We start from the raw sequence: 16,283 nt of genomic DNA on the forward strand, positions 1-16,283 counted from the left end.
CATTGCAAAACCTCCTCCTGAGAGGCTGGAGGTCCCCACAGTCCTGACTGTTGACAAGGCTTTCTGCAAAGCACAAAGTGGCTGCCCTGCCAAATGAGTTCATTATTTCCAGCCATGTTCCACATCCCGTTCTCCCAGGCACCCCACCCTTCTCACTGCAAACTGCTCTTACGTGCCACGATAAATGTCTCCCAAAGGGGACCACAAGAACAGCAGCAGCTTCTTGTGTAACCTGACTTTTTTTTTTTTTTTTTTTAAAGTTTAAAAGTGCATTTGCATGCCCCTGCCTCAGCACTGAGCCTGGCGTCCTGGCACAGGAATGACATTCTTCAGTGACTCTTGCGGCTGCAGAAAATGGCAGGTTGTGGCAGCACAAGGAGGTGGGAACTGGAAGCAAATACTCTGTCCAGCTTCTGAATTAGCCATTTAAGTGTAACTGGATGGAGGATGTCAGCTAATTAGCAGCAGGCACTTAACTGGGCAGGATAAAAATACACTCAGCAGGACAAACCCCCTTGCGTCCAGTTTCAGATATGTCCCCCCCACATTTCTTCCTCCTACAAATGGAGGATATTCTTCCTGCCGAAATGCCTACAGCCTTCAATTTCTCAAAAGTTTGTCAAATGTTTCTTTGCAGAGGATTCTTCCTCAGAGGCCCCTCGTTTCATTTGAGACTACAAAACAGCTCTAGCAAATGTGTAGGTAACCTACGCTCCGCAGTAGCCACCTTCCCCTTCTGAAGGTACTGCAAGCTGGCTGAGCTCCACCCAAACTCTTGTCATACATGGGTGCCTTGTCAAATGCCTCCCACTGCATTTACTCTGTCCAAGAGGGCACAGACAAAAATTAAAGTGTCCACAGGAATTCCTGGGATTCAATGTCACCTGTTAGGAACGTTCATACTGCTGTCTTGCACGTGGCGGATAACAGGAGGGAAGACATTTGATGACAAATACATGATTGGTCACCTTCAAAACACAGGCCTGGTGGATGTTTAATATAGTTGCATGAAATGAGTAATATATGGAGCTTCAATAGCTGAGATTCAAGAGCTCATTCCATTAGAACCTGGTTTAAGGGGTTTCTTCTGTATCTGAAGATTTTCAAGGTTTTCTATGACTGCTGCATCCAATGAACCCTTCGGCATTTGTGCTCACTCTGCTGAATGTATATATACTATACTGAACAGCACAGCCACTGCCTCCCAGAACGCAACGTGAGAACTCCTCCAAAGCCTCCCCAGAGGAAAGAACACAAACTTCTCCCCCACTACAGACAACAGCTTCACATTATATCACTTACCTTCCAAAATGAAACCTGTTTTTTGGAATTTAACATTTAATAAAAATAGTCTTCATGCAGTGTATGGAGGTTTGCAGAAGATCAKAGATAGTTAAAATTATGCACACCCTCCCAAAACTAAAGCAAAAAGAGGAACTGGCTAGCCTACTTGCAAAGCTAGAATAAATCACGTGTAATAGCACAAGGTGGTTTTTCATGTCATTGCAAAGGATCTTGGTTTTGTGGATATTTAAATTTAGCCAGAGACCAGGTTAAAGCTACAGGATAGCTTTTTTCCAAGTGTAGCAAATATATACAAACTGAAAAACTCTCCAGAGGACTGACATATATCCACAACACAAAAGCAGGTATTTGCATATAGTTGGAACTATTGTAGAGGGAAAGGAARAAGATACAGTGGAGCAAGTGAGAAACAAGAGAATTACAACATTTGTTCATAGCATCACCTACAAACTTCCCAGTGTTTGGAAACTCTTCAAAGATGGAAACGCACATGTTAGACATGGAAGCATGGAGTTGAATTACCTTCTCCCCACAGGCAAGATTCATCACTGCTACAACCAGAAGCAGAACTTTTTAATCTTCTGATACAACTTTTAAATATGTAATAAAAGGACAATAACAAACCACATCTGGTTTGAAAGAGTGACAGAAACACAATTGCATCTCTAACTTAGAATACCTAATCAAAAGTCTAAAACCAGCTTTCTCTGGCTTTTATAGCCTCTCTGCAACACTACTCAAAAATCAAAATATGCATCTTCCTGAATTCTATGCTGCCTCAACTCAAATGAGTCCAGATAGAGAAGTAAAATAATGGGAAATCTATAACCTAAACAACTTGCATCCAACCCGTATGTTTACTTCTCACCCGTAAATCAGACATGTTCTTCCCTCCTCCACCCAACTCCTGGATCCATGATCCTGTGCAGTCTTGAAGGGTCCAGCTCACAGGAAGTCACTAGTGGCCTAAGCCCGTGGCTTTACGATAAGCCTACGCCAGCTTAAGACTATGCCGCAACCAAACAGGGTCATCCTGCTTCCCATGGACACACWCTCCTGTCCCTTTCCTCAGGCTGGTGGCCACTGCAGTAGTCACCCAAGCCAGACGCCCGATTCAGCTGACCTTAGGCAGGCTCTCCCCTCTCAGCTGTATTAGGTTTAAGATAACATAGGTCATCTCATAAAGTTACACTCCCAGGACACAGTTCAAATTAAACGTAAGCTAGTACAGAGACTGCCATCAGAGGGGTCTGTCACCTTCCCTTTCCCTCTCTTACTTCTCTGGCACTGCATGACAYGTCTGTAAGCTGAATCAGACAACAYRAGCGACCTAGCACACCACAAAGATGGCTTTCCATGAGATAATTGATCCAGTTCATCTACAACCTACAAAAGAACAGAACTACCTGTTCTGGCAAGACAGYGGCATTGCACTAGGAATAATGTGAAAAAAATCAAAGGTAAAAGCAAGACCGATTTAACTGCTTTTCAAGTCAGTTCTGTTACAGAGTGTCAAAGACCTCAAAAGCACAACTTGGAAAGTTTGTGTACAGCAAGGTAGATGTYTGCTCCACAGCTCATTCATGCTTTATTCATGAAATTGTGCCCCTCCTCCCCCAAGAAAAGCAATGTAAAAACAGCAAATAAGTAAATAAACACTGTTACCTGAGCACCCACAAGCTGCAGCAATGCTGAATTCACAGGAAGGAGCTCAATGTCTGTATTGATAGTGGTCTGGTCAAAAGGGCATGCCTTACGGTGGAGCTTGTTGAGGCACATCTTGCAGACAGTGTGGCCGCAACCCAAGCTGATGGGCTTCCGGATCGTTTCGTCAAACGTCTGTGTGCAAATTGGGCAGGACAGAAAATCCGTCCACTGTGGAGCTTGTACAGGCATTGCTTCAGGAGTTAATTGACGGGACAAAAATTTCAAAGCACAGATTCCACTGGAATCAATTTTTTTTTTTGGAAAAAAAAGTCTGTTTGTTTTTAAATATCTTCTGTAAGTACAGACAGTCAGCACATAGTGTGAAACATAACCTAAAAAACAGAAACATAAAGTTAGTGCTCTCCATTGGAAAAAACCCTCTGAAAGCCATTCTGCTATGTAAATATCACTGGTATTCTTGAAGGAGGAGTGTCCTTCAGAGATTAAAATAGAGCACTGAGTCATGACTTGCTTCAATTCCCGCTATTCTATAGCACTGAAAAAGCCACTTAAAACTCCTTTTCTCTTGTTATACAGCTTAAAACAAATGAACAAAGGTAAGTTGCCTTTTCTATCATCCTGAAGTTACAGGATGAAATTCATTACCTTCTCTATGTTTTCTTACTTCTTTACAATTAGAACAATTAAACTAGACATGAGCCTCCTCCAGAAAACCTTTTTTAAATGATGCCACGTTAATGTCACTAATAAAATTTTTTTACAGCATTCATTAAAAGGTTAAATAATTTTTCACAGAAGCATAAAAGACATTGAAAGATTTATGACTGGTCATTTTTAAAATCATTTTGAAACCAAATGTAAAAGAGAACTACTAAAAGTTTTAAGAAAGTGGAAGTACCGTAACACTTTAACTACATYGTGCATGTAACGAGAAACTAAGAGTAAACTCAGTGGAGAGAAAATGATTCAAAAAAATAAATTCAATAGTGAAGACTCATTTACTCCTTGACTCCTGGTGAAATCAGCAAAAAGTAGTGCTAGTTGAACAGATTAACTCTCAAACACATCAGGAARCAAAATATACTTGTTAAGTCAAATGTATCAGACATATCAGTTTAACTCTCCTTGTGGCTTTCACACTCAAAAGTGGGCACTGGCTTTACCTGTTTATACAACACCCTCCTCAAAAAAAACCCTCAATTCTAAGTAGAAGAAAAAAAYTCAAGTTAAAATTTGTGCAATTCACAAGTACTTTAAAACAACAATCCATGTTAGAACAGACACTGAAGAGCCCCAGTATTTCATCTAACTCCTGTTCCCAGCTGCACCCTTCTGCCAAGGCAAACAGCAAAGAGTTACTAGTTGAGCTTTGAGGGAGTTCTTTTTTTTAATACAGAAAAGGCTTCACAAGATATTCATAGTGATGTACTTGCTTAAAAAAACATAGAACAAGTCATATAACACTGATTTTATGACTTTTTAAATGCAATCCTCTAACAAGTATGAAAGATGGAGAGTAGTTTCCCATGCTTTGGATATGTTCCTCTTTGTACACAAAGAAGAAAAACAAAGATATACCAGAAATCAGACAAGAAAAAAATGCAAGCACCAAACAAGAGTATTTGGCTTACAAAAAAAAGCAAGGCACACTGCTGTTTCTAAACATTTAATGCTTTAGACAGGAATTCTTGTTTGCTCAATTAACAGGTCCCAGTCCTCAGGCCAAAGAGTGGGCAGTGCTCTCACCTTCCTGATGGAAGAAATTTTCTTATCRGCCAGAAAAGGACACGTTACCCTACCTACCTGGAAATTAATTACTTCACTTGCTAATGTTTTTAACTTCACTAACATAGTTAAGATGCATGCCGAAGTGTAAAAGCCTCTTCTTTTGCATGCAAGTTTTTCTATATCATGACCTGTTTTTTTTTTAAGATTCCTACTCACAGATCCTGCTAATAGAAGTGGGGATRGGGGTGGATAAACAAACAGAAAAACACAACACAAAAATCCAAAACACAACTTCAGGGCAAAACTCAGAGACCGACTCTTTAATTACTAAGTATAGTTTCTTCAAGACATTCATCTTAGACAGTATACTGGAACCAGAGACAGATTCATTTCTGAGCTTAAACATGTAACACACCTTTGTGTAAGCCGCCTTCCCCTGCTCAGCCCTCTGTAAAGGGTATGGAAGAAAATTCATTTTCATTTTGGCTCCTTTCTTTCCCCCACCCCATTAAATCCTGCAAGCCCTGGGTAAGTCACACAGCAAGCTCAGCAGCAGCCCCTCAGTGCTGGTACCTTGACAGCACTTAAGAAAGGCCCAGCTACAGCTTTTCCTTTCCAGGGCAACGCACAGCCAGGCAATTCACTCCTGCCCTGGCTGTGTGACACTTGAAATGGTCACAGGTAGCTAGAAAGCTTTGTAAACCTTTACACGAATGCAAAATTCATGTTTAATATTCAGCATACTTTGTACAAACATGTCCTGGCTTGGAGCCACCATGGGAAACCTCTCTTCCGCTTGCCACTAAAACCCAGCTAACCATCTCTGCCAGGTCCTTCAGCAGAGGAGCCGCGAACAGAGCGCATCTCCTCGCAGATGCGCCGCTCACGGGAGCGGAGGCATCACGCGCTGCTGCGTCACTGTCATGCTCGAGCTCGCACGGCTGGGCGCCGCGTCGTGCGGCAGGTGACTCAGCACTCTGGCACTAGGGCTGCCCGCGGGACGCATGGTCCTCCGTGCGCCACCCGCTCTGCTGCCTTCACCTCGCTCTGTGGCACATGCTTTTCCTACCCAAGCAACACCCTCTTCYGACATCTGCAGAGCAAAACCATTCTAATGATAAGAATTACAGTTTTATCGTCCCTTTTCACTCTGGTCTTGAGGTTCTTTCACTTCTGCTGAGCCCTGCTCAGATATCAAGCACCCAAATGCTCCTGCAACAGTTAGCAGTGAACTTGCAACTAAGTTTTTTAATGCTAGAGCACCTCCACACTGCCGAGGCAAACTCAGGTCTGCCAAGCCATCTGCTCATGCAAATGCCGCTCTTGGCAGCTCTGTAATTTAATCTAATAAAACTAATACTATTTTGTTAATTTTTTTGAAGATACTTGCTCCTTGRCAGCAATCAGTCTTGCTGGAAAAGTCTTGCCAGGTCAGAGACGAAATTCCCTCTCCTGTGGCATTGGCTCTGCGATATGGCTATTACTTCAAAACTTCTCAGGCTTAAGATTATAAAGTAACCAACAACCCAGGTATAGCAAACAGATGATCTGAAAGCAGTTCTTAATAAACCAGAATTACTGAGAAGCCTCAAGTATTTCCCTCCTTCCTCCCCCCCCCCACCTCTTTCCTGATAGGGAGCGCAGGTTTTAAAATACTTTAAGAAGCCCTGAACTTCATTTTAKGGAGAGACTCAACAGGCCAACATAGAGGCACCCTGAGCAGCCAGGACAAGCAGGTTGTTTATACCAGCACTCTGCTCTCCAAAAACATGCTGGAGTCACACACACAAAACACTCCATACCCTTCAGAGGATGGGGAAAACACTCACATCATGTAGGGGTTTGCATAGCTACTTACACACACAAGCTTAAATAAATTAAATTTAAATATTTAATCAGGGAAGAGGAGGTAAAAGGGGGAAAAAAAGTAACTTCTCACCTCTGCCCATGGAGCTCCATGAACAGTGAATACGCTACAGCACAGAGGAGCACTCCAATGTATCTGGAGATTTTTTTTCCCCTTGTGGCTGCTGCTGGGAAGTTTGCTGTGGGCAGGCAGCAGGAGCGGGCGTTTGGCTTCCTCATTCCTGGTGCTGTGGCGCACGCGCTCGCCCCAGCCCAGCACAAACCCCCGGGCCAGCCCCTGGGCACTCCCCCCACTTCCTTTCTGAGGGCTTACAATAAATAAATAATCATAAGCACCACCCAAATTCAGTCCCAAACTTCAGTGAAGCTTTGGAGAGCGAGATTAAAGACCTGCTTTCAGTTAAGCTCATTACTGAGTTTTACCTCTGCAAGAAAATGAAGAAACGGATATACGTTGACAGGAAAAATCTCTTATTTGGCAGTCAGTAAGATATTTCAGCAAAATCAATCTGGTTGAGGACAAGACATTATACCTCATATGAAACTTCCTGGCTTCTAAAAGCAGCACCAAACAAGAAAAGTTACAGCACTAGGATAGGACCTTCCCACAGAGTATAGAAGAAGTGCTGAGGTGATGATTTAAGCTTCACACRACCCTTCAAGGCACAGTCTGACCACAGTCTGGTCCCAGTGGGACCAGAACAACACCTAGTTTTTCTGCCTGAACTCTTACTTTCACACAATGTTGACTTGCTAGTCTCACATCATTAGGGTCAACACATATGTAAAGAAATGTTAACAGCCTAGGACTCGAATTAAGTGCCTCATTTAAGTACAGTTTGCAAAACAAAAGAAAAAAAGAAAAAAGAAAAGGGCTTGTTGTCACTGCAATTGCTTTATCATTCGTTAGACAGATCTAAGTAGAGGAAAATCATTTCCTCAAAACCCAGCTTGACTCCCTGAGACAGTAAAACATAAAAATCAAGCTAAAAATAAACCAGAAAATTAGAAAGTGTTGCTTGCCAGTGTTACTCCACTAAAAATTTCCCTGCCAATGTGATTCAGCAACTATAATTCTGCTTTGACATCAGAGTGGCACTACAGACCTAGCAACGCTATCATTATTGCACGAAGAGGAACAAAATAAAACCAAAGAGTCTGGAAGTCTGGCTACAAATGCTTGTTCAGAGGGTTAGAGAAGAAAAAAATACTATAATACATCCTTTAATTTCTCCCCATATACACACATCTCCAAGCAAACTTTCAGCCAACTTGAATTTGTTTTGCTTCTTTAAGAAAAAAGTGTTTTGAGAAAACATATGAAGCCATAATCAAGTGACATGATCTGAACTTCCTTCCTCCCCCAAACAGATACATGAAGGAACTTGGTAACTTTCACTCCTACTCACATATGCTCACTTCAAGAGCCAGTATTACACCATACCCTCCTAAAAAAACATGTAATACATACATCTATACATATGAATATGTATGTTTTTGTTCTTTACAAACTATTAGATATTTTTTAAAATCCCAAATGTTGAAACTTCCAGGCATAATAGTAAGAAAAAGACGAAGTGTATGATAAMAGCAGTATTAACTGAAGAGATCTGCTATGCTTAAGAGGAAAAAGAGAGGTTTCCATTTCAAAAAATCTTTGAAAATGTAAACGCAAAAGCTTCACTTTACCTCAAACATTACACAGTTCACAAAACAAAGAAAAAGATAATTTTAAGTGTTTGTTCATTGGAAATGTTTTGGCCCTGAAGAAGCACGTTAGTCATTCTCTTTATTTGATTTTGAGCTGGTTCATGTTTTGGGGATGAAGAGATCAACCACTCTTCTTCTCAGTAAATGCTATTCCCTCATTTTAAAAATAAATGTCAGTAATGTTATGCTAAATACTGTTTATGTAATAGCAGCCTTTAATAGAGCTTCAGTTTATTCAGTATATGCAATTTATTTTGAAGACAAAATTTAAAATTCGAAAGAGTACCTAAATAAAAGCACAAAGTTATCCAGAAGCAGAGAACACAATTAATCACCTTTGAAACAAAAATACCAGCATATTGTTTATCTGCTTCTTTTTGAGAGCTCAAAAACTATTTTGAGGACAATAAGGTCACAAGTAGGAATCTAATGCACAGTTTAGAGAACAGCCTCCAGACTACTGTGATGCCTTTTTAAAGGCCCTGAGTTGGCCGGTAAACACTTCTTCATAGCAGGAGCTCACAAGGAAAAATATTTTTCCCCCTCTGGGCCTGTTTACACATTATACCTTGATACTCCTTAAATGTTTTGGGACTGRATTAAACTATACAGTCTTCAAAAATTCAGTTACTCTATATAAGGCACCTCTTGARTTACTGGAGCAAGCAGTAGAGGGAAGCCGACTGAGGGGATAACAGCAGAACACAACYTAGGTTTTGAGCTTGTCTCCAGCAGAGCACAATGAAACCACCCCATTTGTGAGCAAGGAGCAAACCTCAGCAACGACCTACAAGTGACAAGAGCAGGTAAGACCGGAGCAGCACCAAGCCCATGTAACAGTTAGTTATGCTTCAAAGAGCAACACTTCACAACTGAATTGAGTGTTTCTTCACAGTGCAAGTCGTCACAAATACATTCAAAGTCATAATTTTAGCTCAACATGGTTATAGCACTAAGCGTAGCACTATCTAAAGGAGAAGGAATACTCTACTAGTCCATAACTGAATTTTCTTACCACTCCTAAAGCCAGTTTCCTAGAAGCAATCATACAAAAGCTACAGTAGCTAATACAAAAAACCTGTAGACCAATCTAAGGCAAATATTCCTTCTATGGCTACTCCTGTAGTAGCTTTACTAGTAATAATACTAGAAATAGAAGGTAAAGAAGTTCCACAGGTGATTATTCTGCGTATTTTCATGATACAGCCTTAATCAACACCACATATCTTTTTAGGGCACATGTTTGGTGTGATATAACAGGGTGCAGTTGATACTGATAATGTAACCTACACTGATGACCTAACATAATTCAACATTATGATGTGCTTGTTGAAAAAATGGCATCGAGCCTGCAGAGTTTCAGCTCTGTTACAACTGTTGCATAAAATAAAAATCACTGGTCAACCTACTGTTCAAGGTTTTTCCACACCTCTGAACACAGTTCTGATGTAAAAATTCACACTATGTAACATAGAGAAACCTGCTCATCGMTTAGTAGTGATTACTACTAAAATTAGCATTCACACAGGGCTTAGTATTTTAAGATCAGTAGGAGAGGTCACTCAAGCATTGCTGAAAAGCAGGTTAATTCAGKTGCTTCTGAGTCAGTACGTAATTGAGCTTTTGGGCTTCATTTGCTTTAAATGCTACCGGCACCTAGTGATTCAATTTGTAGAAGTGCTAAAAAGAGCAATTCTATAGGCCAGAAATAGCCTGGGGTGAGGCACTCGCTCAGAATGAGATTTTTCACATAACCTTCAACTACAAGGATAATTTTTTTTAAATGCTACTTTAGTGTTAGTCTCACCTCCTAGATTTATAAATGGTATCTTTAAAAAAACACTTTGTATGATCATTAAAAACAGTGCTYGTGGTTGTGGTGAATGGAAACAAAAGGCCCAAGTCTCAGGGTTTCCATTCACCACCTACTCTTATCCAGTAACAAACATTTTTCAGAGCCTAAACATGAAGAGAGAAAACTGCTTCAGTTTCTGGATTTTCTGAATACAGAAAAACATGAGGCAGTCTCATATAAAGGATATACTGAGATCCAAACTCAAACATCCAATGGATTCTCTGAGCAGTACGGGCAAGAGCTATAACTATATTTGGCAAGAGTGTGAACCGAAAGAGAAAAAAGATCCTCTTTAGCCTGTTCACAGAGGTTTTGAATTATAAACCTAATTTTAAGAGTTTAGGTTACATAACTTGAAAATCATCCAAGCCAATGAGTAAAATATAATACCAGGAAGTTACCTATTAAAAGTGCACTGCCAGATTGATGAATTAGCTAAATCCTTTGCTACTTGTACTTCAGTCTCTTTAAAATGGTTCGATTAAAGACACATGATTTTGTCATTTAGAAAACAAGCTCTCATATTTAGTGTTTACCTAGTACGAAACTTTTGGCAGTGGAGTAATCCACAAAGAACAATTTTCTCATTCTCATCTTATAATGGTAAATCTTAACATACATTAATCTTAAAAAAGCATTCTAGAAGTATCAATTACAGAGTGGTACATAAAAAAAGTACAGAGTATTTACTTCTGCACTGCGTGCCAAAGCTAAATGAGTAAAAAGTACATAATTCTTCAAGGCATGCTGAACTAGTCTACCTTTCATAAAGCAAAGGATAAACTATTGTCAACTTGACTCACAGAAGATTAGACCTCACTTATGAGAACTGTGCATTCGAAGACCCTTAAAAAGACAGTAGTTCTGTAGTTGAACATCWTTATATTTCCCTTGGCTGTTTTAACTGACATTAAAAAAATCTTCCCTGAAGTGGTCACAGCCCATCAAGAGCTTTTCAACGGGACCCCATCTCAGCCCTCAAAGAGGCTCCAAGCACCCCTGCCCTTCACGTACCCCAGCTGCAACACGACAGAAGGCAGCGCCCAGGGAATGAAGCGAAGCACCACACAGGCACTGCACATGCATGCTGCACAGAGCTACTTGTCTGTAGTTACAAAATTCCTTCCTTTTAGAGCTAAAGCAAAATGTGTGTGCTCAGCTGCCAACCACACTTGCACTGCTGCAGACAAGAAGCCAGGATAAGTAAGCCTGTTCGAGTCAATATTTACATGACTCCATCAATTAAATTTCCTCTGTCTTATATGGTATAAATGCATGATGAAATAGCAGGTTCCCAAATTGACTACGGCATATGAATTGAAAATGAAGCACTGAAACCATCTCAACCACCCACAGAGTCAACACCCCTTCACACGTTCCTATACTTCACCACTCGGTCCGTCGGTACTGAAAATGATTAAAGACAAAGAAACCTGAACCACAACCAGTTCAATAGGTTAATTTTTAAAAACTGCAAGCCAAAGTCACCTGTAATACATCACTTCTCAAGCCTGTAGAATTTAGAATTATTTTTKTATACAAAGTCCAACAGGAACAAAGCATTTAAATATACATATATAAAAATATGGCAGTCACTCGATTTTTTTCCAGGAACTTACTGTCAGTTTTCATTCTGTAACAAGTGCTCACACACCAGCTTGTCACACCAATGCAAACCCTTTCATTCTCGCTTCCTGAAAGCTACATGAAGCCACTAGCAGTTTCAGAATTTACCATGGCATGCTGGAAAAAAAAAAAAAGATCACTGTCACTCCTTTGCACTCCCAGGCACTGCCAGCACCAGGGCCAGCTTGCAGTCCTTCCTGCCTATCCCCATGTCGGAGGAGAGGAGTCCTACCATTTTTGTTTAGCATGTGAATTCACGTATTACTCATGGGAAGAAACAGAAGGGTGCTTTTTGTTTGTTTGTTACTTTTTCCCCTCCCCTTCAAGTTTTACATAAGAGAAACTATGCATGTGAGTAATACAGGCACCACACCCTGTCCTCACCACAGCGTGTCTATAATGCGATAGCCACATCTTTACCTGCTTAGATATCACCCAGTGCCGTTTCTCTTACGGATACCACACAGTCTGGTGTCATCTCTTCTATCTGGTGGGTCCCAAAACACCCTACACTGTGCCCAAGCTTCAGACTCACAGAGATGACATTATTCTAGCCCAAAKGGTTTGTCAGGAAACTGAAAAACCTGCATAAAAATGGCTGCTGTCATATAATTCCTCTTCAGAAACACACCCACAGACATCCCCACCCTGGCCTCGGTACAGCTTCGTAATAAACATTTGACTGAAAAGTTCCACTGAAGGAGCAGCGACCAGAAAAGCTTACAACAGCTCACTGCATGCTGGAGCTGCATAAATCCTCAGACCCAGAAAAACAGGAGGAAAATATTGTTTTGAGCTATGATGCAGAAACTTTGACATTTAATGTAAAATCACCACACCATTTTTTTTTTCTGATGCACCTGGTACAGGAAGACATACTTAAAAAATATTAAAGCTGCTTGTCACAATTTGTGTAATCTGAATAGCCTTATTTTTGTTACTTCCTTTTTTGCAAGCACTACAGAAATGAGAAAAAAAACACACATTACGATGAAATGAAAATTCTGGCAAGTATGTTATCACAAGAACTCATTTTGGAAAAAAAACGCTGAGTGAGAAGTCAGCTTAATTCAGGTAATATTTAAGAGAAACAAGTTTTCTATTACAGAGTTCTTCATTATTGTTGTTTTTGTTGGTTTTCTGTTCTTACTTTGTAGCAAGTCTCTTATCAGAGTTCTCTTACCCAGATGTTAGCCTTTTTCCTCATCTTCTCATCTTCATTCCTCAAAACATGATGCTTAAGTGGAAGTGCTTTTTATAAAAATCCCAGCGGGTAAAGGTAAAGTTGTTATAATAAACGTCCCTAGTGTGAAGTTTTCATATGGTACCTATGGGGATGGTCTAATTCATGTAAACAGCAATTACGTGAAAAGGAGCCCACCGACTAGAATTTGGCTTTTTTTTTTTTTTGGGGGGGGGGGGGTGTGTGTGCTTCTGAGACAATATTTAGAACATGATCCACAGTTTTATATAATATTTTTTTCTTGAACTTCAACAGACCTTTTAAATCCAGAGCCACCAGTAAAATATGAAACAACATTACTGAAGGGGAAACCAAACTGGCTACAGCTTTCAGTCAAAGCTTCCCGCAACAAGTCAAAACAAGGCTATCCCCAGTAGTCCCAATTGCCCACTGTCATTGATAAATACACTTAACACTAGAAAAAAAAAAAAAAGCTGAGAGAAGGAAGAGTTAAAGAAATTCTAAACACACCAGCAACCCTTACTCTCCAATTTAGCATGCAAAGGAGATGTTGATTCATCTCCCTGCAGATCCTTAATATAAATGCACCCTCAAACCCAACAAATTGAATAAAAGTTTCAGAATAGAAAAACAGAAGAAATGCTAAGCAAGCGATTTTCTCAAGTCAGGAGAAAGCCTTGTACAGAACACAACACAGTAGTTAAACAGCACAGAAAAGGCATCCTCAGGGTGATGTCTGCAGATAGCAGTCACAAAATGATTTATTTTAATGCAGAGTGCAAATACAGGAGACTAGCAACATTTAAAGGCGTTAGCAAGTTTAGAAAACATCCCTGATGGCTCACATCTTTTATAGGGAATCCAACAACAGTTGGCAACAATACAGACACATTTAAAACAGCCTGCATTATTCCAAGAACCACCACTTAACTCAAACTTGCTTTTACAAAAAACAAACAAACAAACAAAAAAAAAAAAAAACAACCACCACACACCTAAAACCAAAAAACACCACACACACAAACCCACATCCACATCATCTGCACTGGAGACAGTGGGCCCAAACTGCAATCCCCAGAATGTGAAAAGTTAAGCAAAGACTGACGTTAAAAGTTGCCTTTTCAAGAAGACAAACCTAAGCTAGAGAATTTTTGCAGCATTACTAACTCCTCTCTTCTAATTAGTTCTACAGGAGCCTTTTCACATAATTAAATAACCAAGCGACCAATAAACAGGAAGGACAGTCTTGACTTGTAGCCTCTGCTTTAACTTACTACCCATTCCACTAAGTCAGTATAACCTAACTTAAATTTATCTTTCCCTCTCCAAACTGACAGCATCAGCCAAAGTAGTCACGAGGGACTCTGCCACGAACAATACACCCCAGTTTCTCACTGCTTCCAGAGGAAGCGGTGACATTTTGTCAGTCCACAGCAAAGTCCAAGAACAAAGAGTCCTACGGTTGCTCCATTATCCAAACAGCTCTTTCTAGAAGACTAAATTATCACAGTAATGTAATTAATAGGCCATGTGCCATCTCTGCTACTTGCATTAGCTAGATGATTTGTATACTGGTTCACAAAAGAACAAAGTCAGAACACCCCGAAAGGAAACAGCTAAGAAAAACTCAGAAAATCTCATTTTTAGGGTGATCAATAACACTTGCCATATTATAATGGACAGCTATTTATTAAGATTCCTTTGAATTTGTTTAATGGGCTCCACTGCTTATTATAAGGTAATTTGTCAAATTGATACATTACTTGTGAACACCTGAGCTCCTCAGACAGCAGTTCTGAAAACAATTATCCAAGGACCACGTATAAGAGTTCAAGAAATACCTATCCACCAAACTAAGTTACAAACTAAGAGATTTTTTTGTTGTTGTTGTTTTGTTTCTCTTCTTTTTTCAGTGGCCAGAGACTTGCTTTGCAGTGTGCACATATTGCCACTCTGTCTTCTACACTTACTATCTGAGGCAGGACAACCTTTTGCCTTTTATCTCTTCAAACTTCTCAAAAGAGTTGGCTGGGGCACAAAAAGCAGGCTTGATTTGATAAAATGGACAGAAACAGCAATCTTAAATTGGATAACTTGGTGAACAGAGATGAACATGTCACTGGATTCAAAAGCAGAAAAAATTTTTGCAAGATTTCATTAATAAAATACTTACTTATAAAGGCAGAAGAAAATTTCCTCCTAGAAAACAGCTTGTACCCAGAAACACGAGATTTAATTATCATTAGCCTGCATAACTGCTAGTATTATTAATGGTCATAAAATAATGTTTACACAGCATTTCACAGGTTCAGAGGGCCATGTAAGCTAATAAAATTCATCTGYTTCAAATCAAGTCACAGCATTTAATTACAACCTTCTACTCCCATACTCTGACAGTACACCATTGAGTAGCATTTTCTATTACCTCTTCTAAGTACAGTGACTGAGAGTTTCAAGGTCTTCCCTTTTGGTACAGAAGTAATGAAAAGAAAAGGGAGCACTCAAGACCTCAGTCTTGCTCTTCTGCAACCACCAGATTCAATAAACACTGGATAAGGAAGTCTCAACACTTTCATTTGTTTGCACAGTTCGCAGCATCAAATAGTACCTGAAAGACAGCTGATAACAAAAAGAAAAAAAAAAAGTAGGAACACACACATACACAACTAGAAGAACACAGCTGAGAAGAGTCCTCTCTCTCCCTTTTTGAAGGGGAGGATTACAAAATCAATGCAACAAGATATGCAAGAGTTACCAATTCATGTATAACGGCTAAAAAAAGGCACAAAAAATCAGTCAGTATAAATAATATTTACCTTAAAAACAGCACACAAAGTTAACTGCCACAAAACACTGGGAGTGTTCCAAGGAAATTCATTTTTTAATAAGGAGGTAAGCAAAGCCATCGTCCTTTGCATACATTTCAATTCCCTCCTTTGGTTTATATCTTATATCTGAACCTTGCTCCTTTTGCCTCAAAAGGCAGCTCTGAACTCCAAGTTGGAGACCAACACTGCCTGACAATTTATCAAAAATAATTAGCTTGGAGGTCCCTAAAGACCTTTGATACATCATTATATGTGATATTACATAAAATATTAAGAGATCGGTTTCCTTTCAAAGCAAAAAGGAGAACAGAAGTGGAAATAACAGACTTTCCCACATGCTCATCATTTTAACTGAAATCATGGCTATAAATTACTTCAAAAGGAAGCTCTGAAAACACCTTCCAGATCAGACTAAAGGCACTGTTGTTCCATCAGCTGATCAACCAACAGTTTGTAGAAAACAACAGATTCAAAACCAATCTCACCTCCATGC

General features: G+C 39.9%; 1 protein-coding gene and 1 long non-coding RNA gene across 2 annotated transcripts in view; both read right to left on the reverse strand.

Annotated features, from left to right (window-relative positions):
• The window catches only part of RC3H1 (ring finger and CCCH-type domains 1), a 41,516-nt gene extending 29,745 nt beyond the window's left edge, over positions 1 to 11,771 (reverse strand). The window contains exons 1-2 of the mRNA XM_026044247.1: positions 11,752 to 11,771; positions 2,971 to 3,344 (exon numbers count right to left, since the gene is read on the reverse strand). Of these exons, the coding sequence (XP_025900032.1) occupies positions 2,971 to 3,344; positions 11,752 to 11,764 (387 nt within the window). The 5' untranslated portion in view covers positions 11,765 to 11,771. The remainder of the gene's footprint in view (positions 1 to 2,970; positions 3,345 to 11,751) is intronic.
• A 13-nt stretch (positions 11,772 to 11,784) lies between these two features.
• Positions 11,785 to 15,593, reverse strand: LOC112951533. Its single transcript, XR_003250232.1, has 2 exons — positions 15,388 to 15,593; positions 11,785 to 11,875 (listed from the first exon to the last, which is right to left on the reverse strand). It is a non-coding gene; the product is annotated as an uncharacterized LOC112951533 (long non-coding RNA).
• Between the last annotated feature and the right edge of the window lie 690 nt (positions 15,594 to 16,283).

Source organism: Nothoprocta perdicaria, unplaced genomic scaffold (assembly GCF_003342845.1).
Source record: "Nothoprocta perdicaria isolate Ctin4 unplaced genomic scaffold, notPer1 scaffold_355, whole genome shotgun sequence".
Taxonomy (NCBI): domain Eukaryota; kingdom Metazoa; phylum Chordata; class Aves; order Tinamiformes; family Tinamidae; genus Nothoprocta; species Nothoprocta perdicaria.